The sequence below is a fragment of the Rhododendron vialii genome, chromosome 11a (assembly GCF_030253575.1).
Source record: "Rhododendron vialii isolate Sample 1 chromosome 11a, ASM3025357v1".
In the NCBI taxonomy this organism is placed as follows: Eukaryota; Viridiplantae; Streptophyta; class Magnoliopsida; order Ericales; family Ericaceae; genus Rhododendron; species Rhododendron vialii.
Genome location: NC_080567.1, coordinates 21,838,525 through 21,866,005, shown reverse-complemented (window position 1 = coordinate 21,866,005; position 27,481 = coordinate 21,838,525). Strand labels below are relative to the sequence as shown.

Below are 27,481 nucleotides of genomic sequence, written 5' to 3'. Positions count from 1 at the left end.
TGGTTAATTTTCTTAGATTGCATTGAGCTTGCTGAAATCTGCTTCAATTAGCACAATCATAATAGGTATTCGAGAGATCAATAAGGTAATCTCATTCGTGTTAAGTCAAACGTATTTAAATAAGGTTTTGAATCTCGTACCGTATTAGCCGGTACGTACCAGTTTTTGAACAAATATTTTGAGAAATAACCACTTATTTCTCAAAATAAGTAAACTTATTTCACATTTTCTGCTAAAAAGTAGTAGTAGTTATTTATCAAAATACTTTGGTAAAAGTAAATTTTTTTTTTACTTTTCCGATTGCTCTCGTTGAGACGAATCAATAATCCACAAAAAGTTTGGCGCAAAATTAACAAATGTGAAAAAAATTCAAATTATGACAAACCAACTTAGTTTAAGATAAGTTTAAAAAAAATGCAGCCTAAGCCTTAAACACCCCATCGTCTAGCAAAACAATAAAACAAAAAAGAAAAGAAAAGTGAGAGATGTTTTGGCCAAATAATTAAGGAAGAGTTTTTTTTGCCTTATACAATTTTTTTCACATTTGTTAGTTACGGATTATCATTTTTTCATGGATTATTGTTTCATCTCGACGAGATGAATCTAAAAAGTAAAAAATAATTAATTAAATTAATTTTTTAGAATAAAGACAAAAATAATTCAAAAAGTCTTTGTTTTGGATTATTTTTGTCATTAATGAACCTTTTTTAAGATTTTGATGATAATTTTTACTCTTAAGATTTCTCTCGTCTAGACAAACGAATAATCCACAAAAAATTGACGCAAAACTAAGAAAGGTGAATTTTTTTTTTTTTGAATAAGAGAAAAAAATAATCCCACGAGATTATTATTCTCTATAAGCCAAAACAAAGTTATTTATGTAATGGAATTTGATGCAATTTCGTCAAACTAATGGCCCTTATTGTATTTTCTCTATAGTTGAGGGTGGTGATCGTAATTTCTTCTTAAAAACAGATACTTGTACAGTTGTACTTGTCCTATTCTCCTCCGAAAATCCAATCAAACGAAAATGGGCTCGATAGACACGCCGAGCACGGAGAACGGCTCGACCGCGACTCTCGGTGGCGCCGGCGACGGACACCTCCTACCGGCGTCCGATTCTGCCGGATACGCGCCGGAGAATGACGTGGGCAGGAAGAGGAAAGCGAGTGTGCTGCCGTTGGAGGTGGGTACCCGCGTCATGTGCCGTTGGAGGGACGGGAAGTTTCACCCCGTCAAGGTCATCGAACGGAGGAAGATGCACGGCACTGGGCCGAACGAGTATGAGTACTACGTGCATTACACGGAATGTAAGAATTCGTCTGATTGTTCTTTGTTCTCGTAGCATTTGGTAAATTAGGGTTAGGGTTAGAGTGTATGTTTGGGCAACGATTACGAGTACTACGTCCATAATACGGAATGTAAAAATTCGTATCTTTGTTCTTTGTTCTCTTAGCAATTGGTAAGTTAGGGATAGGATTTATGTTTGTGGAATTTTGGGTGCGTTTCCACTATATTTTTTCTCCTGGCTAATGACAATGGTCAAAGATGTATCCACTAAATGGTAGTATTTTAGTTGATGTATGTGAGGGGAATGACCTGCCTAAAAATTCGTGGAAACATGGGCTTTTTAGTCCATTTATTTTAGTGGAAACATTCTGTAGTGAAATTTTTTTTTTTGTTCTAGTGTGCTCTCGGTTTTTGTTGCTGATTTTTTGCCCCTCTTTTGCATGCTGTTATGTGTCTTTCAGTCAATAGAAGGCTTGATGAGTGGGTTAAACTTGAACAGCTTGATCTTGATTCTGTGGAGACTGTTGTGGATGAAAAGGTGGAGGACAAGGTATTATTTCTGGTCTTGGTTTACATTTGAAACTTCAAGTTACTCAAGTGTTCATGCTGGAATCATAGCAGTTGGAAATGCTTCAGACAAGAATGCTGCTTTTCAAGCTTTTGAGGAAGTCATAAGCGTTGTCCTTATATACCTGTCTTGATTTCTTTCTTAGATTTGTGAAAAGAGGTATAAAGCCAGTTTAAGTGCCTGGGTGCTTGTTCAAGACACACAAATGGTAGACCTCACTGTGTGTGTATATATGTGTTTTTCCTAAATAAAAGGGCTTAAACCCAGATATAGTGTCTCTTTCGAGTTCTATGTCCATGCAACTTTGTCCCCTTTTTAGTAAGTGTTCTAAAGCCGCTAGGCGCTAGTCGGGTGGAAGAGGGGCGCCTAGAATCCGTCTAGCTCCCTAGTCGGCGCCTAGGCCGATTTTTATCTAGGCGTTGGATCCCTGCCTGGACCAATTTGTAGAACAGATACGCTCCTCCTTCTCTTCAATTTTCTTTTTATGCTGGGAAGGGGTAATGTTTCGGAATCACTTTGTATGGTCATCGTCCTTGCAAGGTTCATAGAAGGGACTGTTTTGTGTATATATGCTTAAAAATTAGATCTCTACATATATTTCTTTTTGAAAAATGTAATGTTATCAATCCTCATTGAATGGATTTCTTCGTCGTTGATGTATTAGGCAACAAGCTTGAAAATGACGCGCCACCAGAAGCGCAAGATTGACGAGACGCATGTGGAGGTGTGTACTTAATTACTTATCACCACTGTTCGTACTTATTGTTGTCGTACATGTTCTAGGAAAAACTTTATGCAGATGTTCTTTTCAACTATGTAGGGCCATGAGGAGCTTGATGCTGCCAGCTTGCGTGAACATGAAGAATTCACGAAAGTTAAAAATATAGCAACTATAGAACTTGGAAGATATGAGATTGAGACATGGTACTTCTCTCCCTTTCCACCAGAATACAATGACTGTTTGAAGCTGTACTTTTGTGAGTTCTGCCTCACTTTCATGAAGCGCAAAGAACAGCTTCAGAGGCATATGGTGAGCTTTGCCTCAATTTTTTGTTTGTAATTCATGTTACTTCCTGAAGTTCAGATTTTGGTATGCATAATTGAAAAGATTAAGAAAAGCATTGTAGTACTCCTCTTTCTGGACGTTGTAGTGAAGTTCTTGCATGTATAAAGTGAGCTGTATGCCTTAAATATTAAATGCTTCTTAAGCAGCAATCTTACCCTCTCTGATGCTTATATCGTTACCAGTTTCTCTTGTTGTTAATGAATACCCGATCCTAGTCCTTGCCCTTCATAAAACCCTGTTGCCTTCATGTTATTTGATTTGACCATATATGACACAGCTAAGGGATACAGGGATGGGAGCTGTGTCCAATAAGTATCGGCTCTAAAGGTGGTGATTTATTTTTTGCATATGTAGTGATGAAACTCATGTATCTCCGCCTGAACTTTCCTCCCATTGAACTAGTTAATATCTGAGGTGGTTTGGACAGAATCTACCTCAATTTTTTCACAGGCTTCATGTATGCTGAGCGGGAGTAAAGGGAAGCTGTTTGTTTTAGAGTTCTCTACTTGTTTGTGGTATTTAAGGCTTCCGTCTGTCTAAGAGTTAAGGGTTGTGCAGACAGGGATGGTTGTTCATTACTTGGCTAAAGAGTATCATTGTAGGAAGAAGTTCTATTAGTTTGATAACTGCTGTTTCCTTGTAGTGGTGTGAGTTGCTATTATATGCTTTTGTGTGTTGTCTCGTAGTGGTATATTTTGTGAGTACGTTCTTTTTTCTGAAATGGATGACATTTTTCATGTTCTGGAGTAATATATGGAGAATAATCCCTGTAGTATCTTGAATTGGAACTTAAAGGTTTTGCGTCTCTAAGTCTTGGGTTTTATCCATTTGTTTTGGTTCTTTTTCTATAATGTTATCTTAAGGTTTCATCTTCTTGTCAATCAAGACTAAATTCATTCTTCTGTTTTTTTGTTAATCTCTTTTCTGAAGAGAAAATGCGATCTCAAGCATCCCCCTGGTGATGAGATATATCGAAGTGGCACCTTGTCAATGTTTGAGGTGCGCTCTCATGTTGTATTATATACCCTTTTGCTATTGGTTTGGATGTAGCTTGCCTGCATTTTATTTAATCTCATCATGGTCAAGATTACACATTGCATCATTGATTAGTTTGATGAGATTTCAAGATTGTAGTATGGAGTATATTTTTTCAGCTAGGTTTTCAAACGTAACTAGTGCTTTTCAATTGATCCGCTTTTTAATGTTCTATCTTACGCATGAATTACACCAAATCAAATTAAGCCTTGCGTCTGGATAAATTGGGGTCTGCTACATAAATCTAATTCTCCATTCTTCTCTGTATGGTACGCATTGAGTGGCAATTTATTATCACTGTGTCATGGATGCCATCTCTGAAGTTTGTTTAGCTTTTCTGACTTGTATTATTTTGAAACAGATTGATGGCAAGAAGAACAAGGTTTATGGACAAAATCTTTGCTATCTGGCAAAATTGTTTCTGGATCACAAGACTCTCTATTATGACGTTGACTTGTTTCTGTTTTACGTGCTTTGTGAATGTGATGATCGGGGATGCCACATGGTTGGCTACTTCTCTAAGGTATTTAATAAGTTTGAAAGGTTTTTTGAAATCATCCTCCTTATTGCTGTCCTGTTCTGTTTTGTGGGAAGTTATAGTGGCAGTTTGATGCAGTGTGTATAGATTATCTGATGTCACACAGTTTGGTGGCATGCAACAGAAGGATGTTGTATGAGGAGGGTTAAATAAGATCGTTTTTGTATCTGAGTGCTGAATATCCACTCATTTGTACGTGTAGCTATTGATGCTTTGTTTGGCGTGGTTATGTTAACTAGTATCCTAGGATGAATAAGACAATCTTAAATGAGTGTCTTTCACCAATTACATTGTAGTTCACCTGTTTGATTTTTGTTTTTAGGCGCCAGTAAAGGCCTATCTTTTGAATAAAAGTGGATGAGAAATTGAAGTCATCCATTCTCCTATTATATCACATAAATGCGTACTGATAACCAAACCAAGCCTTGTCCATAAATGCATACTGATTTGGACTTGAATTTACACGTACCACTCTAGGTTTAATAAGCAAATGCAGGAGCAACCTGACTTGACATGTATAACTATACAGTGTAGTCAGTTGTGGACTTCTTCAAATCAAACAAATATGACTATATGAGCAAACAAGTGAAATTAGGTATTTCAGCATTCTATAGTTGTGGTAACTTGTGGCTTCGAAGATTCTGAAGCAGAAGGCCAAGTTAGAGAAGGTATTTCAAGATTCTGAAGTTGGAATCAGCATTTCTGGTGTTTTAGGCAGGAGCTTCGCATTGTAAACATCAATGTTCTAAAAGTCGCTCGGCGTTCGTCGCTCGGTCCACCACCTTCGAGCTTCGAGACCTATTAATCGCCGATTAATCGGCTTGTAGCAATTAGTCGGGTTTTTATTTATTTATATATAAATACTCCCCAATGACAACTCTCATAAAAAATTAAACATTCATCTATCAATCCAACATCAATCGTTTTTCAAATATGACATAGAAATCTCTCCTTTACAGAAAACTGTTAACATGATTATAACACCAACTGGTATTGGTATGGGCCGTTCATTTATTAGTCACTTACCAATTATAATAACTTTATTTATATACACCAAACAATACTACACTTCGTGTTAAGATTTAATAAAAAATATTACTACACTTTGTTTCCAGAATCACTAACGTGTCAATATGGGTGTGGGCTTTTAAAAAAAAAAACACTAATGTTCGAGGTCGGTGGAGACGTGGAGTGAGAGGAGATCTCGAATTTGAGAGAAAGAGAGGCGATAGGTGGCTCGGAAATCTCGTGTTTTACACAGAGATATGACAGGTGACTCCGAGATCAATCAATCGATGACTGGGTGTTGAACAAGCCCTAAATACTGTGATTCAAAACCCTTAAACTGGTATGAGTATATAACAGTTACACCCCTTGATTTTCCAAAATTATAGATTTTACCCTTATTAATCGCCGATAGCCGACTAATCGCCCATTAACCGATTAATCTACTTATCGCTGCTAGACGCCGACTGACTAATCGCCGGTTAATCGCCGACTAACTCCGATTAACCTCCTGACCTACTAATTCAACCTTCGAGGCATTAATCTAATCGGTTAGGCCAAATTTCCGATTAATCGGCGATTAATCGGCGATTAAATCCTTCTTTTAGAACACTGGTAAACATGCCTTTGAAATAAAAAATTGTTAATGGGATGGCACCTGTAAGAGAAATATAAACCATAATGGTCAATGTCATTCAATTTAGATCATGTTTCTGTATTGGTTACTCCAGAAATCACCAAGTGGATGTTGCCTGACTAGGTTCAACTTGCTTACTCTTGTTATGCATTCCTTCTTTTATTAATGTCAGAGTCCAGTTTCCTTCTTCACAAGGAGATGCATTTTTTAACCGTTTGTCTTCAGAATATTGTATTCTGCTGGGTGGTCTGTCAGCTTAAGGAACGACATATAACTAGTAATTCTTCGCTGAATAAATTTGAACGTTGAGATAAGTTAGGCTGTATCTGATTAATTATTATAACCAGAAACGTTTTATTTGAAAATTTTGAGACCTGAAGGCAGTCTAATATTTTAGACATTTCTGAAGTCCATCTTGGTAAGCTTTGTCATCCAATGGTGCAGGAAAAGCATTCAGAAGAGTCCTATAACTTGGCATGCATTCTGACTCTTCCTCCCTATCAGAGGAAAGGCTATGGGAAGTTCCTAATTGCATTCTGTAAGCTTAACTTCCAGTTAATTCTCCATTTCTTTTTTATCATCTCAGTTCCATTTAATTTCCCCCATCTTTTTTTGCATATTAATCTTTAGGTCGCATAAATATTGCATACTTGCTTTTGTCCAAAATGGTGCATGTACTTGCTCATAAGGGCAAGTAATTCAACATTATGTCACCGTATAGTCGCTAATGCCATTGTTAACATGATGAAGCTTATGAACTTTCCAAGAAAGAGAGTAAAGTTGGCACACCTGAAAGACCCCTTTCGGACCTGGGGCTGGTAAGCTACAGAGGATACTGGACCCGGGTTCTGTTAGATATTTTGAAGAAGCACAAGGGCAACATATCTATCAAGGTAGGTGTCGGAATATGTGCTTGAATTATCTAACTTTTAGTTCAATTGCTCCATTTAGTTGTTCTCTGTATCTTATTTCTTTTTCTTAAACACCCTCTACTTATTATCATCTGGAGTGGAGCCATCCACATAGAAGTACATGTATGTCTTTGATACTTATCTTTCTATGTAACAAGACAGTATTGTTCCTTAAAATGCAGCAATTAACGTTATCGCCAAAAAGCAAAATAATCTTTTGCCTCAAAATTTTGGTGTTATGATTGGTCATTGCTGTGCTTTTTGCTTTGACCTTATCTGCCCAAAGAACTAAATTTGAGCCTAGTAAGAGCAAATGCATGTTTAAGAAGGAAGAGAGTTGTGTTCTTCTTCCTCATTGAAGAACATGTGAATTCTTGTTGAATGTGTCGCACTTGCTTGTGATGTCTTGATTCTTCTACTTGCTGTTTTTTCTGTTAAAACGATATATGTTCTCTTAAATTACTTGTGCTCCCTGCAGGAGCTTAGCGACATGACAGCCATTAAGGCAGAGGATATATTGACCACTCTTCAGGGCTTAGAACTGATCCAGTATCGCAAAGGGCAGCACGTCATTTGTGCAGATCCCAAGGTGTTGGATCGTCATTTAAAAGCTGCAGGCCGTGGCGGTCTTGAGGTAGATGTCAGCAAATTGATATGGACTCCTTATAAAGAGCAAAGTTGACGGTCAAAAACCTTTGTATTTTCCTAACCCGTCTTTGGCTTCTACTAGCCTTCAGTTGTGACACAACTCTGCTTGTATAAACTTGAAGAAATCACAGATTGCAAGGGTAGGAAACTAGTGAGTTGTTTATATTTCCAAGCTATTGGCTTGCTGGTGCTCTGCAGCTTCTGTGTTTAAGTTGTATAACAATAGCTGATGTGTAGATTCAAAGATCGATGTAGTAGTAGGATATAGTATAGTCTTCGATTATGCTAATGCTTATAAGGGCTTGTTTGTTGCAACTTATTAATATTTGATAGTGTTTGAGTAGGTAAAAACATCATTTACCTAGCTTCATAATAGTCTGCCCTTTTCAGTTTATTTTAGCATGTCTCTTTATTTCTTGATTTTGCTGTTGTAAATGCAAATTTCATGGAGTTCTTGAATTGTTTTTCATTAATGAAGGTCTTATGGTTCAGTAGAGTGAAAAATTTGGAATAATGAAAAGAGAGAGGAAATGGGTGTAACACTTGTATAGGGTCCGCTACCATTGGTCCAAAGGGAAACCAGAAAAGATAGAAATGGAGGATATAAATTAGCCTGCCTCACCGGTCTGCGCAGTCTATAATCCTCTCGTTAACGAAGTGTGAAGGCTAAAATGAAGGCTAAAACCATGGCCAAACATTCCAAACGAAGTGTGAAGACTAAAACCACGGCTGAACATTTCAAACTTTTGAGTCACTGGAGGGTTTGTTCGGTTGTTAATCTTAGAACTCCGGGATTAGTCAAAGTGTGTGCAAGTTGATATGGACATCCGCTTTCAAAAAAGAAGTGTTAAGCTAAAAAGATTTCCCGATTTTGGTAAGGAAGTTGATCTGCACAATTTTCTGTGTTGCTGTACCATAAATGCAAATTCATTTGAAAAGACATCAGTATCATATCTCGTTGGTTTCACGGTAGGTCCCAAAAATTCACTTAACACAATAAAAGTGTGCTTTCCCAAAAGTTGTTTCAAGGGAACTTTCAAGAAAACACATTTCCCAAAACAGATCATGAAATCACGTTTCTTGATCTAGACAACAATGGCAACTAGTTTTACAATCAGACTGGACGACAGCCAATTCCTACCATCTGAAAGGGGCTTCCGCTCCCCCAGCATTCACATGCAACAATAGCTTCAACACATTGAGGAAGACAAAATGATTCTGAAGCAAAGTACATTACTCGGGCCTTATATCTCCTGCTCAAATTTCTGGATTCGCTTCAGTCTGTGTTCTCTCCATGTCCATCCAGAAACAAACTGCCAAACTTGCAAATTGGGACCCAACACCGACATTTTATCCCTTGAGAAATCTAGAAAGCTCGGATGGCCACCATTTCCATAAATCCACGTATATCCTGCATGTAGAGCATGCCTCGCGAGTTATCTTGGGGAAATCTAATCATTCACCACACTTTGAGACTCCAATGCTTCATCTTGTACTATCTTGGATTCCGACTTTTCCACTACAGGCAGCGAGACACCATTTGAGTCATCATCAGTCCTATCAGTATCTTTTTCCGTCTCATAATTAGACTCTTCTGCTCTGGTATCTTCAGATTCATTTGCATTTTTGGCTATAAGTTCAGATTGATGGTGTGAATTGGACAACGGAGGAGATGGAATCGAAATTCCCATTCCTTTAGAAAGACAAACATACCTGAAAACAAGTTGTTTGTAATTATCTAGGAGCTCTTCTACATTACTGACTGTTAGGTCACCGGCTTGGGAGAATAAATACGGAAAATCTTGAAAGATTTGGCTCACTTGGTCCTCCATCATAAGCATAGATGCTCCTATATTCTCCAAATCTGATGTGGATAGAACATTGGATATTGTTTGCTGATCTTTTCCAGATGCTTTCTCCTTATTCCCCAATTTCGCTTCAGATGATCCAACTGAGAAATGAGATTGCACTCTAGGGTCCTGATGCTTGTTTGTAGTAAAAGCTTGTTGCTTAGGCTCAGTGGGTTCTGCCCTAGCAATAAGGTTTTTATCACTTTGGCTAGACGTATCATCAGATTCTGCTGAAAGGCCAGACAAGAGGACTCGGGCAGATTCCATGTTATTTTGAAACTCGGCTTCGCCCATCGAAAGGGCATTGGCATCAATATTCAAAATGAAGGATTCTGCTGAGAGAATATTTGTGAAAAAATAGGCTGTTTCTGCAACTAGTCGGGATTGCCGCCTGTAACGTTGTATGTATAGCAAATTGGAGTGTAGCTGCGGAGGGTTTGCCTGTAGGATAAGATGCGATCGAAAAGTCCAATATACAAGTCAAACTGAGTTGAATTGAGATATTCAAATTCCACATCATAAGAAAAGGTATGCATGAGAATGACAACAATTAAATCCATTGGGACATTAAAAATTAGTTTTTAAGTACCATCCCAAACACCATTCCAAAACTAGAATTATGTCTTTAGACAAGAAAATTTCATTAGAAAGCAAAAACAAAGGGGAAGCAAATTTCTTTTGTCCAAGAACCTTCCATTGACTTCATATATTCTATATTTAAGACCTAAAATCAAAACCCAGAATAAGACCCGAAGACCAAATTATAGAACATAGCCCTTGTCCAATTAACCTAGAATATCTCGTATTGTCTCTAACTCGTAAAACCTAATGAAACATACAAAACATGGTACGTGCAGCCAACAAGCCTTTAGAAACATACAAGGTCCCAAATGTGTCCTATGTGGATTTGGCAATTTGCTCTACTCATTTTTCCGTGGTTTGCATTAAAAATCTCCCTATTGTAGAGATGAAGACTTCTCTATTAACAAATCAACTTGATGACGTCTTTGTCAAAGTACTAACTACTTCAATCGATGAAGTAGAGTTCTTTGCAGTAATGCCTTTTTGATATCCTAACCAAGATTGTGCTAGGCCTACCTTTTGCTTTTATGCCTTTAAATCGAACCAAACCAAGCCTCTACACCAGTTTATTGAACCTCAGAATTCTGAGCATCTATTCCAATTTCAAGAGTTCTTAAGTTTCAACAAGTTTTGGGGTGAGTATTACATACACTTTTTTTCCATCCCGGCACCCTCAGTGTAGCTCTGAGAAGACCTTTCTCTTTCTGCGAGTACTAAGTTTTGACCCCTTTTCAACTTATCCAAAACTAAAGAAGACACATTTTCAATCTTTTTTAACAGTCAGAAAGTAGGGAGATGGCATGAAGTTTTAAAAGATAATCAATGGTTGAAGATGACAAAAAACCAAAGAGCAATTTTTTTATTAGACAACTTCGGAGGCAACAAAAAGTCTTCATTGACATTTAGACAATACACGATCCAAAGCCAAAATAAGGACAAAGCACTTGGGAAAAAGTACCAGAGAAATGGAATTTACATGCAGCATACTAACCTTACCTTTATAGTAACAAAAATGAGAACAGGAAGAAATTCATCAGCTCCAGGTGGATTCTGGTTTTCAGCAATAGAAGCATTGAGCAGTAAGTTATTGATGACCTTGCAACAGTTGAGGATACAAACTAGCTTGTCTCTTGGCGCCTTGTACATATTGATCTTTTGTAGCTCTTTCTGTGCAAGCTGACATAATGGAAGCACAATAGTGTTGTTAAGGCTTCTTGAAACAGGAACTGAGGCTGCTTTTTATCTATGCTAAAAGGATGGGAATTGCTACTGAAAGTCAGAAAAGAAACCTCTTTAGATAGCAAAGAGGAAAAAATCGGTCACTAGCGGTATCAGTAAAAGTGATACAGCCATATATAGGTGAATATCGGCCAATATCACCAATATATGCAGGTAAATATCCGTATTGGAGGTCCAAATCCCGCTACGTCTCAGATGCCCAAAGATCCAATGGCACACTGGGGTAGAAAGGGAAAGAGTCCCGCTAACAAATAGGGAGGCAGTGAAGCACTAAAGAATTAATTACCAGAGGTCTAGGAGAAGCTCCCCATAGAAGGCTAGTCAGGCGGTCCTAACCTTGGTCCCAGATATTACCCCATTCTGTTAGGATATTGACAAAGATGTGATTTAGTCCAAAATCTGTCTCGACATACGTAAGCTGAGTGATGGTTCCCTCTGTTAGTGTACTAGCCCAAGTCAGTTGTGTCGCGGTATTACAACACCAGGAGAAACCCTTCCAATGCCTCCAAGCTGCAAGACCCCATGATCCAGCAGTGCATGACAATGATTTGGTGCCCTTAAGCCGTGCCTCTGAACATAGGTTCTTCGACGCGTACAGCTACCACATTCTCAAACTAAAGGAACAATCAGTGAACCATATGATAACAAACAAGAACTTTGTCTATTCAGGACTTTGGTAGGTTTTTACGTGCTACTAATATATGGCGGGATTACCCGATATTGTAATCGATAAACGGAATGAGCGAAACTCCAATTTGAAAAATATTGAAAGGGAAAAGTATGTTGAAGACGAACTATTCCCAAGCAATACTCAGGAATTCTCTCCCCAAATGGGTACTCATGGGTGGGGTGAATAAATCAAATTTCTCCTCAGGAGAATAGATGGGGCAAGTCATGTGAGATCCAATGTAGATCCAACTTCCGATTCACTCGTGGGATCGGGGCGGTCCGGGGGGAACCATGCTAACAATTTTAGAAGTACTTATACACAGCCTTAAGCCTTTTTGTGATTCCGCCAAGTGGCTTAGATTGTAGACATATAACACATATGGTTACAAATACATATTACCCAACTAGTTTACTTCACGTCAGTGCTTATGTTTTCATGACATGTAACAGGGTATAAGTGGTATCTACGTTTCTCTATATCCACCATGAGCTCTGCTATTTGGATGTAAATTTGGGCCACAATATGTTGCCCGGATCGCCGATCAACCTGTTACGAGAAACAAAAAAGGGAACTTGGTGTGCCACATGCCCTAATTGTGGTAACGTTAGGGATAGGCCTCTATAGAGTACAAAATTTGATTGTGCTTCCTTCAAATGATAAACATCCTTTAGAATTTTGAAATTATTCCTGAAAAACACATTTACAGGAGCATAATGACTAACTTGTTTACCCTGTCTTTTCAAAACCCACGTGTCCCTGGATTTTTACTTTAGTACATTTGAGCTTTTGAAAATCCTGGGGGATTGTTTTAGATCGCTAAATTCACCATTTTGGGACAGAGGTGTCCCATGCTTCGGAACGCATTGTCCACAACATGAATTGCCATGGTATTACCGTATTATACTACTTCACCATCCAGCTATGATTCAACACATCAGTCATGTTCCGGCCCAATTCCGGTCAGTCAATCATTTTGCATCCACGATAAGCCAATTAAATCCGGAAGGAGGGAGTATCACTTCATACAGGGTCCCATACTTGATAAAACATGCTATTCTTTTCTTTTTTTTGAAGACCAATAAAACATGCTATTCTGAATATTATAATAATGAAAGTAACAGAAATTTTAATTCCTATGTAGAAGTAGCATGTGTCAACTGACTATAATTCCAACAAATATCCTTTAGATGGACCATTGACAGGGAAAGGAATTCAACATATCACAGAAGTTTTCAGTTATGTGCATTGCTATCGACACTCACCAACCATGAGGTTTCATTTTGAAAAATTGGCTGGATATCCAAGTTCTCTGGGTGTATAAATTGCTGAATTAGAGCCATCTTTTCGTGAAGTTCATCATCAACTTTCACATCATCAGGAACTGAAGCAAACACACGAGGAAATAACTTCGTCATGACATACTTCTCCAGTCCCTGCAATTGAGAGAAATTAATTTGTCATGTGACACAACAAATATACGTGTGCGTATAAATACCAGAACCCTTCAATATCAGCACAATTACTGCAAGAAATTGCATGACGCTGACAATGGAAAACAATTATGCAAGAAAATCTCCTATACTGTAGTTGGTCCCCAAAGAAAAGGAAAAATAAAACATAAAATTCTTCTTTGATCCATACACACAAAAAAGAAAAACTTCCTTGTTTCATCTTTAAAAGATTTTGATTTGTGTTTTGCTTAGATTCAACAGTGTTTTACATTCATGACTTCCGAATGGTTGTGGCACACTCGTAGGAAATTCTGGATAGCAACTAATTAAGGTTTTGGGTGCTAAAGCAAACTATACGAGGAAATGACAAGATGAAGTTTTATGGAATTCGGCCATGGGATAAAAGACTAAAGAGATTTAAGCACTGTAGAACAACAAATCTCATTGCAGAGAAAGAGGAGAACAAGGAAAAGCTTTGGAGTATCTCATTGTATTCCTTTGTTTTTTCAGATATTAGAACAAGTTCCTAATAATGGGTATTAGCAATTTACTTAAACGCTTCAAGAGCATCATGAGAATGTCAAAAAAGAGAGTCTACCCGACTGATATGAGCAATATCATACATTGGCACACTCGGCAGATTAAAAGAAACACAAAATACTTAATCTAAACTTGAGGTACTGCATACCACAAAAGACTACCATAATCACTATCATCCAATAAAGTGGGTGAAATCAAAAGAAAGGCTGCCTTACTTCGCCAGCACTTTCCAACTCCTCCTCTGAACAACCAGCCCAAAGAGAATGAGCCCTGAAAGCTGCTTCCATGTTGCAAAGAAACTCCTGTACAGCAGCACTGTCCCTTTCTGGATCAGGTGGGTTGTTTGAAAATGACACAATAAAACTGCCACATGGAATATATACCACTCAGTACCCTGTGAGTGACTTGCAATAAATGTGCAAGATAACCCGAAGATGTGTTGCATTCATCTCATAAAAGGACATAAGTTACAAATAATTCACATGAAAATATCTTATTGTGTACAATCAGAATGTTGTCTGCACAGGGTACAACACCAGAATATGTTTCCAAAAGTACAAAGATAATGAATAACAGGGTATAGACAACATTTTTCAATCCATCTATAAAGGGTACTTATCAAGTCAATACATTTTAGGGCATCGATGAAAATTCAAGTAAGGTGACATTTTATTTGCCTAGGATGGTCAGAAAACCATATGTGGGCACACGATCAAGTCAAGTAATGGTAACTGGCCAATGGACCACAATAACTAGAAACAGAAAAAGGAAAAAAAAAAAACCTTCATCTGTATAAAATTTTAGTGAGGTACCAAACCCCTTGATATGAAAGCAAAACTAAAGCTGGGTGCGATACACGTTATATACCAAATTTCCCCTACAAAGTACAAACCTAACTTTGACGTTTCTCAACCTCAAACAATTATCAACTGACAGTGATTAAGTACGAAACGGGTTCTGATTGGGGACTAGATGGGTTCTGTTATTGTTGTTGTAGAGATTAAGTACTAAAACTGTTACAATTTTTTATATCCACATCACACACATCGCACGTGCACACCCTCTAGTAGATGTTCCTATATATAATCGACGCACGCATGATCTTGATTAGAACAGTTATTAGCACTAATTGTTTCAAATCAAACCACTAAATTCATATTTGGAATCCGAAGCAGTGAAAGTATCAATGTGTGTGTGTGTGCATATATATACACACACACATAGTAGGCATATTCCCATTGTACGCATATACTTGGATTAGAAGAGTCCTTAGCCCTTGCCCTTTTCTCACTTAAACCAATATTTGAGTAAAAAGCCCTCAAAACCAACTCCACTCCTTGACTCAAACTAATACCAAATCAAGTTTTACTCATGCCATCTAAAATCAAGTTTTACTCAAATGAAGGGAGACTTAAATTTGACAAGGACACAAGGATATATTCTCCCTCTCAAATTTGCAATCATCCCTCTCAAATTATGCTCAGATTTGGTTTGCTCATTGGAGCGCGTCATACCAAAAGAAGTTTTTACAACAACAAAAAAAAAAAAAATGCAGTGATCGATTAGCATTGATTGACTAGAGGAAAAACTAGGACAATTAAGTGGTACGGTGGTGCAAGGTGTGACCTTTTGATGGCTTTGACGAAATCGGCCGCCGAGGGTTGTCGCATGCGCTCCAGGAAGTCGTGCCACGTCAGAGGCGCCGTTGACGAGCCGAACACGTCGGCGTTCTCCATCACCGCCAGCAAAAATTCCGGCAGATTTAGTGGCGGAGGTATGGGTGGAATCGGGGAGAGAGAACTTCGAGTGGAGAAGAGCTGTTGGAATCTTCGTTAGCTTCAATGACAGAGAGAGAAGAGAGAACAGAGAGAGAGAGAGAGGTCTACCGACTATTTGTCGACCACAGGATCACACGTTTCAGTGAAGTAAATTATACTCTATTAAGGGCATTTTGGTAAATAACTTTTGTCTTTTATCCAATTTTTTTTGGGGATTTGATTTCTACACTCTTTTTTTCTCTTTTAGCAAAACAATACATATACTTTCAACGGTAAAAATTCAAAAAAGTGAGTGTGGTTATCAAAAACTGGAGTGTAGAAATCAATTCCCTTTGTTTTTTTAGCATTTGTTAACTTTTCGTTAATTTTTTTTGCCGATTATTGCTTAAAAACTTAAGATCAAAATCTATTTTTTAATAAAAACAAAAATAAGCCATAAGAGGTTTACTTTCTTCTTTATTCAAAATTTTAGGTTTCAATATTAATCTTTTGCTTTTTAAATTCCTCTCGTCATAACAAAGCAATTATTTACAAAAAAATTGATGAAAACAAACAAATGCAATTTTTTTTGAATAAGGACAAAAAAATAATCCAAATGGATTATTTAGCCAAAAAAACTATTTAACTGTAGTCCGAGAATTTGAATTATACTTATCTAAAAATGAAAATAATTATTGGGATTTTTTCTTGTGATTTTAACTTCTTAATTTCCTTTTCAATTTAAAAAATCATTATAATATACAGAAATGATTCGTGCACAGCAGCCGTTTTCTCCCGCCTCGGGTCGCACAAAGAGGCTTAAATTCTGAAGTGATTTTGGGTGTTTTGTTAACGCCTCAAACGATATCGAACGAAGCTCATTTTTTACAGAGACCTTAAACGATATATTTTGAACGAGCGGCTCCAATCATCTTTGTGCGACCCGAGGCGGGAGAAAACGGCTGCTGTGCACAGCTCTATAATATATACTACATACATAGTAATGTAGTGAGGCTTTTTTAGTGAAAAGCACTATGAAGTGATGTCATCATTAAAATTTTTTTTTTTATCCAAAATTATGCTTTGACCATTTCAACATACCCAACTATTCCAAAAAATAAGATAATTTGAAACAGGAAAAATTCCTATCAATGCACACTTTCCAAAATTTATGGAGCTGGTCAAATCAGTGGCGGAGCCATAATTTTGACCCGAGCGTAACAGATATATAGTTTTTTTTATCCGAACATATAACTCTACCTCTGGTTCAAATCCATTACCTAGAGTATTGGAATCCAAATATTTGTTCCAACTGTTTTTTATTAAAATTAGTCAAATTACTACTTGCGATATCAATTCCTAATCTTTCATTTCCCACTCTTAAAATTAGTCAGTTCTGTTTGGTAACTCTTTGGAAGGAAATTTTTCCCAATAGCTCTTCCCTATAGGAACTTGCCTCAGTATAGTCAGTTCACCCGGTAAATCTTCATACGCAGAACTGAATCCAGATCAGTACTTTGAACATGTCATTGGGTGTAACTCATATTTCATAGTCTAACAAATGCGTTAATCGACCAATCAGGCACGTCTAGTCATGCGTTAGAACAAACATAACATTAAGTGAAGCTTCATTGAACAAAATCACTGACTTTGGAAGGACAATCGATACAAGTTTAAGAAGCAAGACATTTCAAGCTACCTAGGAGAGGGGCTGCACAACAAGCACTATACGCGGATTTGGAAGAATGCCATCATACTAAAGTCCCGGCCAAACCCAATTTACATTGTCATCTCCAATTTGAATAATCTACTTGTATAGAACTACGCATCTGCGTATAAATACCAAAACTCGTCTAACCACATTGGACCGGAACTATAAGTATCTACGCAGTGTCATCTCCAATGTTCCTGTCATATGTATCAACTGACCTATCTCGACTTGTGAACCTGCCTCACTATCTCCAGGTTTGGCACCTAATAACAACCCCCATGAGGATTACATTAGGTTAGAGCACTCCAAACAGCTGCATCCCCTTCACCGCACCTCTCGTGAACAGATTTGATTTTCTCCACCGATTTGCAAATTCCACTACAGCTCCAATCGAATGATGCAACACATACATTGCCTGCCTGTGCCTTCCACTCACAATCTGCAATGTGGTAGGAATACCGATACAATTTAACAAAATAAACTCCCTGGAAATCACAAAAAATATAGGAAAAGTTGGCAGCATAAAATAGACCAAGTCCCTCAACTAATTTACAATATATGAACTGTACATGAATTACCCGCAACTACAAACTGTTTATGGAGAACAAACTTCTTGGCCATTGCTGGCAATGATGTCAGTTTTCTGGTAAATTGGCGAAAGAGAAAAAAGAAACCATGTTTTCATTTATTTATTTATTTATAAAGGGAAACAAAAAAACATGCGTGTCGCATCTTCAACCACCTGTTTAAAAAGCAAGTGTGCTTTCTGGTGAGAGGGGGGTGGCTGGAATGGTCGCCCATGGCAGGTGTGGTGGCTGAAGAGGTTGCCAATGGAGGGTGGCTGGCAGGAGGGGATGGTGGGGGAGGGAGGGAGAGAGAACACCTTAATTTTATTTTTTTTGTATCATAAAATTAGCTTCGAGAATTGTTACCATTTTTGTGGAAACTGAAAACAAATTTGAAACATGTTCTCCTTTTCAGAAAACAGAAAATATTAACTTACACAAAGTTGATACCTGCAGTTTCTAGAGATGTTGGGTTTATAATGGCCAAAGTTATTTGGAAGTTCTTAACCTTTGAGCAAGTGCAATAATACGAGTTTGAGCATTGACATGATACCTGTAAGTCTAAGGCAAAACTAAAAGGGTATGGTGCAAGTATGGTAGGGTTGTAACCCAAAGGGGTTTGGCCAAGTGGGTATGAGAGAGAAAGCAATTTAATGGTTTGCCCCCAAGAGGTTGCATGTTCGAATCTTGAAAATGCCAAACATTCCAAACCTTGGGGCCCCTAATGGTTATCCCGGTCATTAACTTCAGGGCCCCGAAATTGATCAACGTGCGCGCAAGCATCTGGTGTCAAAAAAAATAAGTGCAGTAGGATTGTGTTCGCGAAAAGTATATTTTCACAATTTTGAGGAATGCATTACATATAGTGCTTCAGAAATGAGGGAATAGAAATACTGAATGGCTTCGCTGATCAGGATGCAACATACAAACCACATTTAATGCCAAATGTAAGATACCAATCAGAGTACAATCTATATTATAAAACAGAGCGGTATTCTTTAAAAATGTCTAGGCATACAAACAAAGTAGCATCTATAGCCGTTCAATCGTACTTTCTAATAAGGTTATAGACGTCAGATTGAATGAATATTTTCTATTATATCCACCTACACTAATGTAAAAAAAGAAGTTACACGTTTTCCTCATAGAAAAATATACACCCCTCCCTTTTTCAATTGATTTCTCTAAAGTTGATTTCCTTACATTCAATTCAATATTTACTTTTAAGTTGATTCCTTTTAGTTTGATTTTCCTACAGTAAAAAAGAAAACAATCATTTTTTGATTCATACGCGAAAAGAAAACAACCCTTTTTATAAGAATACACATAATTCTTCTACATGTTTCTTTGGGAAAAAAAACTGAACTATTTTGAGTTTTTTAAAATAAATTGATGAGTAAAGGAGGAATGCTATGTTGAGTTTTTTTGGCCTTTGCGTTAAAGAGGTTAGAGGGATATTCAAGAATAATTTTTTGTCCATCGATTCGGAGCCGTGCGCTAGTACAATTACATTAAAGAGCCTATATAGCAAATCTTAATTCCACAAGCATGCTAAGAATAGAACAAAGTTCCCATCAAGTTAATTTCGCGTGCACGGTATGCATGCAAAAGTACTTTGCAATTACCAGTACCCAGTATGTACCTATGGTTGTTGAAGTACACTAAACATATAGTCTAACCATTTTGGTTTCCTGTTTACAGCCCTCTGTAGATGACTTTTAAGACTGAACAAGCGCCAAACTTAGTCAAAGTGACCGGCGATGTTTCTTCTTCCTTTCTCATTTTGTTTTGGATTTGTTACAAATATTTTGATGACACCATCTTATTGGATACACCATAAAAATATACCTGGTGGAGTTCCACAGCACATGTTGCGGTCATCAATGTGCTCTACTTCAAGACCAATAAACCATGAACCAAGTGACACATCTTCATTGGCAAACTTGTGCAATATGAGCCTGTAGATGAGCCACATCAGTCAAAAGTTATATATATGAATTCTATGTGAATTCTGGCATTTTCCAAAAACTGAGAGTTTTGCAGTTTTAACATGTTGACAACACAACAATAACAATACCCATGTAATCCCCAATCGGAGGATATGACGGGGAGGACTAGAGACTAACCTAACCTTCGGCAATATATGCATAAAGTGGCTGCTCTTAGAAAGTTTTACCACTCAAATAGCAGCCCCCTTATACTCAAATAGCAGCCCCCTTATACCACCAAAAATTAAGGAACTCCAGGGTCAACGCTATGTTGTGGAACCAAAATAATGCATGAAGTATAAAAACTGAAATTACATTCATCCTGCTTTGCCTAAAATGACAATCTACAATTTGAAGAACTGTGGCTGATGCAAGAATACAACACATGTAGATTAAGCAATGCTTGTCACTGTATTTAGGAAAATGGCCATGAGTTGATATCCCTTCCAGTTTTCGAATTCTGGACAAAGTAAAGGTGGCTCACGAAATACAAACTCAACCCTTACTGATTAATTGAGATGTATGTGGCCAAATCCTTTGAGATAGCATAAATCTGCCCAGTTGCATGTCTGAAGTATTTGGTGCCTTCCTCTCCAAATTTCCAGTACTCTGGTTCATGGTACTTAACATTCCTAGAAAACAAAGCAATAGTAAAAAAGAAGAAACATTACATTACTGCACCTCTGTGAGAAGGGATTTTCCAAAAGGCAAAAGTAATCAATATTGAAGCTTAAGGATTACTTTTGGGAAAGAACCGGTCCAGATTTCATACACCCAATGTACACTCTGGGCTTTGATCTGTGGCGGGCAAGAGTTACAGACAGCATTCCTACAGAGGCAAAACATGTGTCACCAAATTTCCACTAATGAACTGAAAAGTAAAGCGAGGAGGAAACAAGAATAGAGAAACCAGAAAGAAGAGATGGAAAAAACGTAAATACCCAAATTGACATGAACATCATCATCCACTTTGACATAGAAATCAGCATCCCATTTTGCAACAGCAGTGGAGAAGAAAATTTTTGTTTTTGCAGACAATTCATGGTACCCTTCAACATGTTCCTCCAAGACCACAATAGAACCAAGTCTTAGAACAAACTTTTAGTGAAATCTCCAAAATATCATATATGTACATGTATCTATAAAGCAACAACTTATTTATGCATCCTTACCAGCCTAAGGAAGTCCTTATGTTGAGCATCTTCTGCGTCAATAGCTCGATCTAATATGCTGTTAGCCGTTGCACTGCACCAATCAAAACACTTGTCACTTGTGTAGTTGCCTCAGATGCAAATATATTGTAGCAAGAGCAGAAGATGAAAATTTCTTTTTACAATGCAATGTAAGGTTTCTTTTGCACAACCAATTTCGTTTCCAGTGGTCCAAAAAATATTAGAAAGAAACAAACGTCTCCAGACTACTTTCGTTTGTCTTTTTCCAGACTTGTCAATTAACAAAAGAGTATACTAAAGGACATTACCCCTGCATGTGTAATGTACTTCCTAGCCAAAACATGATTGACATGCAAGTTATTAAAATAGCCGAGTGAAATAATTATGGGTTTTGAGTACCACTAGAGAATCCGAAAACATGAAACAATCTAAGATTGTTCATATTCGGAACAAGTTAAGCCACAACTTCCTGGATATCTATTCAAAGCAAAATCTAACTCATCCAACCTCCAGGGCATTGCCACCGTTACTAGTTTCACTGCGTGTGACGTAATGCTGCATGTATTATCGTAAGTTCGTAACACGTTCCTGTTGTAGCAATCAGTTGACTCTTGACAAATCATACCGAGGAAATCCAATGGATTGATATTCCAATGTCATATTGAGATAATTGGCCCGACACTTTTCAATAGTCTTCAAACAATCCTATGCTAACCAGTTGGTGAAAAGATGCACACATGTCATTTACCTATGGCCAATCATGAACCGGATAATAATTCCTTTCTCTTGCTCCAATTGAAGAAGCTTCTCCCCTAATCAAACAAAAAACGCCAGTCAGGAAAATTTTGGATCAACCAAATCCACGCACAAAGTATCAGATTATGACCTTGAGGCATCCAAGTCTGCCTAACTGAATCACGCCTCTTCCTACTACTAAAAGCAGTATTTATCCCAATTACTATGAACGCTTTCTTCCTTGGCGGGCTGTCATGGGACGAGGCAGAGATGACAGAGGAGCCATCAGACTTGCCCATCTCCTGAGAACTACGACTAGCAGCCAACTCCATCTGAAGCATTGAAATTGTCTTGTCCAGAGATCTGACAAAACTCAAAAACTAAGAGCAAATTATCACAACAGACTACAACTGGTCCACTGACATATAGGCTACATTGGGGTCATAGATTCATGGAGGGATATTGGCCTGTTTCATTGCATTTTTCAAAATCTGAGTTCTAGATTCATTTTCACAAAAACCCATAACTTGTTTGGTTGACAATTTCCAAAATTGTTTTCTAAGAACTTCTCGGAAAAGAACTCATTTTTTTGCGGAAACGTCGCTCGGCTCCTTGGCTCACTTTGGTTGCAAAAACTTTTTCCTTAGGCGCATGTCTCAGCGACACAAAACAAGGGTTTCGCTCGTTATTTTTACATATTCCGAAACCATAAAAATCAACCCAATCTAAAAATGATGATGCTTGTGTATTCAAAAAGTTTCTGTGAGATACAAAATTGCAGGCTGTTAACCAAAAGGGACGCTAGAATTTTCTCTTCATTTTTTCTTTTCCTTTGATCCATAGTCATTCAAAGTGGAAATACAATAGACTTTTGAGTATAAGGAGTTCAAACTCACTTAATCGCTTCATGAGTTTTGTATACCTCCTCTGTAACATCCTTATCTTTTCCAGGTTTCTGCAGTATCGACATTGAAAATCATCAATTAATAACAAAAAAACCAAGGCTCCGCTTGAAAAGATGTGGATTTCAAACAAAGAGATCTGATGTTTAATTATAACGAAAACATAAGAGCTTTAGTTGTGGCTTGTCGAAACTAAAGTGGACGAAGAGTTGTAACTGAAAGAGATGTATCGCAGTGAGATCATTTTATAACTACAACCCTTAGCATAGATGATTCCAACTCAATCCCATTGCATAGTTATTTCAAATCGATCGCAATAGATCATACATCTCCCAAACTTAAATTCAAGTCATACACATTGACTAATTACCACAAATTCCTTCATTCAAAAGAGCAAATCTATTCAAATGGAGCCTACTATGTGTTTTTATTTGCTTTTGTGTGGGTCTGAATGTAGCACAAGGCCAAATTGGCTCCACTCAAACACATTGAATCTAGATAATACAATCTTGGGTGTGTGAAACACAAACCTTCTTTTTAGTAGTGCAGTCCTCAGATACGATCTGCAGCTCTTGATCTTGTCGATGCCGCGATATGAGCTGGCTGTTGGATTCAGGTGGAGCCCACAATCTGAGAAAGACCCAAAATCCCAGTCACAAATTAGCAACCAATTCCGTACAAACCCATCTCGATCTCACCAAACTAAAATGTTAGGATCCAGGAAAAGTTTCCCGAAAATGTCAGGGAAAGTGAATTCAATTATTGAGATTCACTTTGATATTTGTATAAGACCCAAACATCAAAGTGAATCTGAACCATTCATTTCTCTTTCAGGGACATTTTTTGGGAAACTTTTCACCAAATCACACAAATACGTACATACACTAAAATATATGTACATACAGCATCGTCATCGTCAACAACAGGAGGTAATTAAAACCCTAGATTGCTTTCACTACGAGCATACCCAAATTCCAAAAAAACAAAAATCCCAGCCCCTTTGGATTGCGAAATAAGAAAGGAGAGCCCTTTCTCACCAAATCTTACCATGTGAGAAGTTGTAAGGAGCCAATCAAAACATATACCATTTTTGTAATTTTTCTCTTCATTTCCTCACCAAATCACTCAACCCAAATGAGTGATTTGGCCAGAAACTCTAGTCCTTCCTTTCTTTTCTCATCAAACCCCTCAATCCAAAAGGGTTTTGAGAGAGAGAGAGAGAGAGAGAGACCTGTTAGTGAGGAGCATGCCCAGGAAGAAGAAGAAGAGGGAGAAAATGGGAAGCCATTTGGCAGAGACTTTCCCACTGTTTCTGCTCTTCATTTTGCCTTCTATCTTTCAGAGAGACGAAACTGATACTCCTACTAGTAAACCTCAATTCAGATGCACGTAAGTATATATAGACAAGATAGAAATTACAGAATCCAGAGCGACTATTGACCTGGGAATAGAAATGGTAAGATGCTTTGATTATTCTTGGGGGGGGGTCGGGTTGGGGGGGAATTTTTGCGCGTGATTTACGGAATCTGGGAGACGGCCATTAAAACAGGTGATTGGTTTGGAGAGCGTCAAAGTAAACTCTTAAACGCGTGGAATGTTTTTCTTACGGGGGTGTTTGGTCGAGCCCCAGTTCGGCCTGCAGCTTTGTCGTCTGCCAATAGGCGACGAACGAATCGATCCATCGGTGTCAAGAAGCTGCCCGAAAACGGGTGCCTCCGTGGCGAAATATTTTTTGGCTGTTGAATTTATAACATAGACAAAAAAATATATACAATTCACAGGCCCGAAAAGCCCCTCGCACATAAGTACAAGAATTTTTGGGATAAATGAGATTGCCCCGTATCAATTGTGTGGGGTCCACTCCCGTTCAAATAATCGGACTGGTTTGATTACGTAAAATGCTTTTTTTTTTTTTAAATTATTTCAATGGAATATGAATAGACAGTTAATTTAACTTATTATTTATTCAGTATTTGATTTTGGCGGATGTTTTATACAGTTTCTCTATAAATTAGTACTAGTTTTTACGTCATCAGAAAGGGCCCAGATGTGCTCAATAAGTCTTACTCCTTGATTGACTCGGACAGCCCAGGGAGAAACTTCTATGTATACCGGGGATATCAAGGTCCGGTCCGTTTCTTATTTTTCGGTCATTTTTTGATCATGTTTTGATGATCGGCTCCATTTATTTTGTAGAGTTCGGTGAGAACCTTATTTATACTAAAAATTGTGTTCATCGGTATTTATTTGATACATGATCGGCATGTGTGAAAATCACAAAAAAAAATCAAAATTGGGTTCCGATTCAGTGTGTTTTTGGACCTAGTTTTGGTTTTTTTAAATTTCACGTGTACCAATCATGTATCTACTAAAGTTCGATGAACATAATTTGTGGTATGATTAAAGTTCTCGCCGAATCCTACAAAATGAATAGAACCGATCATTCAAATGTGATCTAAAAATGGCCAAAAAATGCGAAAAGAACTAGAGGGAATACCAACCTCTTGGTATCCCTGGTATACATAAAAGTTTTTTTGTTCAAGATGGTGATATAGCATCCACATCTAACTTTTCAAACACATCTTGAACTAACCAGGGGCTGTTCAGTTGGTCAGGACTTTTGCATCTCACTAGAATATCAGGAGTTCGAATCTTCTCACCTGCGTGTGGGTGTTCTTCCCTAAGAGGACTTTCTTTCTTTGTTTGTTTCTATCCTATAATGGGTTTATTTCTTGTATTTGTTCAGTTGTTAGACTTGGTTATCTCGTGGACTCTCAGAATTGTTATAGTGTTATCGATTGAAGGAAAAAAAAAAAAGGCATCTTGAACTAAATTGAGGAGGAAAACCTTGAAATTAGCCCTTTACCAGCCTCCCTAAAGCACTTTAACAAATTAATTTTGCCACAGTGCCTCCTAAAAAATAAGAAGGTTATATAGTCACTCCTAATTCGTATTTTAGTAAACTTTTTTCTGATGTAGGAAAGATATTAAAAAATGGCTTGCTAAAGTAGAAAAGTAACTTTTTCTCTCTCTAATTTGGTTCAAAATTATGGGAGGGTATATAATGTAGATGCTCTTAGTGCATAGCAACCCGGATCAAGCTTCTCCCCAGATAAAACCAAGGCTCCGCTTCGGAAACCTTCTTAAAAAATAGTAAGTATTTATTTTGCCACTTCTCATTAAAAAATAAGAAGGATCATTCCACAAAACCTAAATAAAAAGTTCATTTTATATTTTCAAACTCGAAAATAATATAAATGGAAAAAAAAATTTAATTTTTTTTGCACCGTATTAAAGATCTCAATGAGATCTATCAAACAAGATTCATAGTAATAGTAAAATTATTTGCGTAAACACATGATTTTTGAGTTTGAAGTTGCCTTATACAAAAAATAAGACTGTTACAATGATAATGGTTGCCGGCGGAGGGAAATCGTACCGACGGCCGCGCCGGGCCGTCTCCGGCGGATCGGCCCCCTCGACGCGGGAATCAACGGCATCCGAGGTATGTAGGGTGCTTAATCTGAGCACCTTTTTTCCGTGTATATATAATATATACACGGAAAATGGGATATATACACAGAAAATAGTTTGTACATTACCGCCCGACAATGAAAATTGATGACGGCTCCGTTGAAAAACTAAAACGTGATATCATGATTCTATAAACTTCTGACGTTGTACCAACACTATGTCTCTTATTAAAAAAATACAATTACGTGTGGTATCAATATTATACCCAATAATTATTTCTCGATTGGGAGCTGAGGGGGGAGGGGATGAGTAAGCACGTTGAACATTTCAGATTGTCTTGCAAATGAACTACAAAGTGCATGAGAGAAAAATAAGATGTATTGCAAATCAAAGTTGTGGTGGGACAAATTTATAGGCTGGCTTATTCAGCTTATTTGCAAGAAAAAAGTTAGTAATACTCTAGTTTGCTAGCCAGCAGGTTTATATAATTATTTGTTGGTTTTTTTAGCTTGTTTCTCTCAAAAAAGGTAAAATTAGTTTAAGCTTCAAGCTCCGTTTGTTTGAACGTAAAATATTTTTCCTATTTTCCGGTGTTTGGTTGTGTAAAAAATGAGAAAAATATTTTATTTGTAAAACATTTTCCATCAATTTGATGAAAATGACTTACCCTTAAATCTTCCGTAAGTTATTTTTCGAAATGAACCTGCTGCCTTCTACTGCAATATTCTCAGTACTCGGTTTCCTCGATCGTCAGTCCTGACCCACGTTCAATTTCAATAATCTTATATCTCTCCACCGTTTAAGCTCCACATCTCTATACTATTTTGTTGATTTCTGAAAATATTTTCTAGTGCCAACCAAACACCGAAAAATAAAATTTTGAAGTTTGTTTTCTGAAAAAACATTTCACATGAAAAATATTTTACATTGTAAAACATTTTACATCGAAACAAACAGAGCCTCAATTTATAACTTTTTACTTATTTAAAGCTGACAAAGTTACTAAGAGACAAAGATAACCTTAATAGCAAAGTACCTAGTTATTTAGTCATTAAGGACAATTTAAACATTCATTCGATAACAAACTACTGTACAACTTATTTATCCAAACAATTTGAATTTTTATTCAAACTTATAAGAAGCAAT

General features: G+C 37.4%; 3 protein-coding genes across 7 annotated transcripts; 1 reads left to right on the top strand and 2 right to left on the bottom strand.

The window, feature by feature from the left end:
- The first annotated feature begins 997 nt into the window (after positions 1-997).
- LOC131308180 (histone acetyltransferase of the MYST family 1) lies at positions 998-8,092 on the top strand. Of its 2 annotated transcripts, XM_058335012.1 has the most exons (9): positions 998-1,310; positions 1,752-1,840; positions 2,523-2,582; positions 2,679-2,888; positions 3,855-3,923; positions 4,321-4,482; positions 6,584-6,677; positions 6,890-7,032; positions 7,529-8,092. In XM_058335012.1, the coding sequence occupies exons 1-9, from the start codon at positions 1,031-1,033 to the stop codon at positions 7,730-7,732; spliced, it is 1,311 nt and encodes a 436-aa protein (XP_058190995.1). In that variant the 5' UTR covers positions 998-1,030; the 3' UTR covers positions 7,733-8,092. The 2 variants fall into 2 exon arrangements, with proteins under 2 accessions (XP_058190995.1, XP_058190996.1); XM_058335013.1 differs by lacking the exon at positions 3,855-3,923.
- A 536-nt stretch (positions 8,093-8,628) lies between these two features.
- Positions 8,629-15,934, bottom strand: LOC131308078 (vacuolar protein sorting-associated protein 9A-like). Of its 2 annotated transcripts, XM_058334896.1 has the most exons (6): positions 15,657-15,910; positions 14,246-14,393; positions 13,302-13,472; positions 11,127-11,306; positions 9,519-9,989; positions 9,244-9,411 (listed from the first exon to the last, which is right to left on the bottom strand). In XM_058334896.1, exons 1-6 carry the CDS (start codon positions 15,764-15,766, stop codon positions 9,394-9,396), a joined length of 1,098 nt encoding a protein of 365 aa, XP_058190879.1. In that variant the 5' UTR covers positions 15,767-15,910; the 3' UTR covers positions 9,244-9,393. The 2 variants fall into 2 exon arrangements, with proteins under 2 accessions (XP_058190878.1, XP_058190879.1); XM_058334895.1 differs by having other exon boundaries at positions 8,629-9,989; positions 15,657-15,934.
- Positions 15,935-17,398: 1,464 nt separating this feature from the next.
- On the bottom strand, positions 17,399-24,516 carry LOC131307776 (beta-1,3-galactosyltransferase 7-like). 3 transcript variants are annotated; one of them, XM_058334460.1, is made up of 11 exons: positions 24,093-24,516; positions 23,392-23,491; positions 22,856-22,914; positions 22,111-22,322; positions 21,973-22,036; positions 21,225-21,297; positions 20,994-21,114; positions 20,794-20,881; positions 20,559-20,684; positions 19,913-20,022; positions 17,399-17,983 (listed from the first exon to the last, which is right to left on the bottom strand). In XM_058334460.1, exons 1-11 carry the CDS (start codon positions 24,182-24,184, stop codon positions 17,967-17,969), a joined length of 1,062 nt encoding a protein of 353 aa, XP_058190443.1. In that variant the 5' UTR covers positions 24,185-24,516; the 3' UTR covers positions 17,399-17,966. The 3 variants fall into 3 exon arrangements, with proteins under 3 accessions (XP_058190443.1, XP_058190441.1, XP_058190442.1); XM_058334458.1 differs by having other exon boundaries at positions 17,399-17,937; positions 24,093-24,501; XM_058334459.1 differs by having other exon boundaries at positions 17,399-17,937; positions 23,422-23,491; positions 24,093-24,360.
- Positions 24,517-27,481: the final 2,965 nt, after the last annotated feature.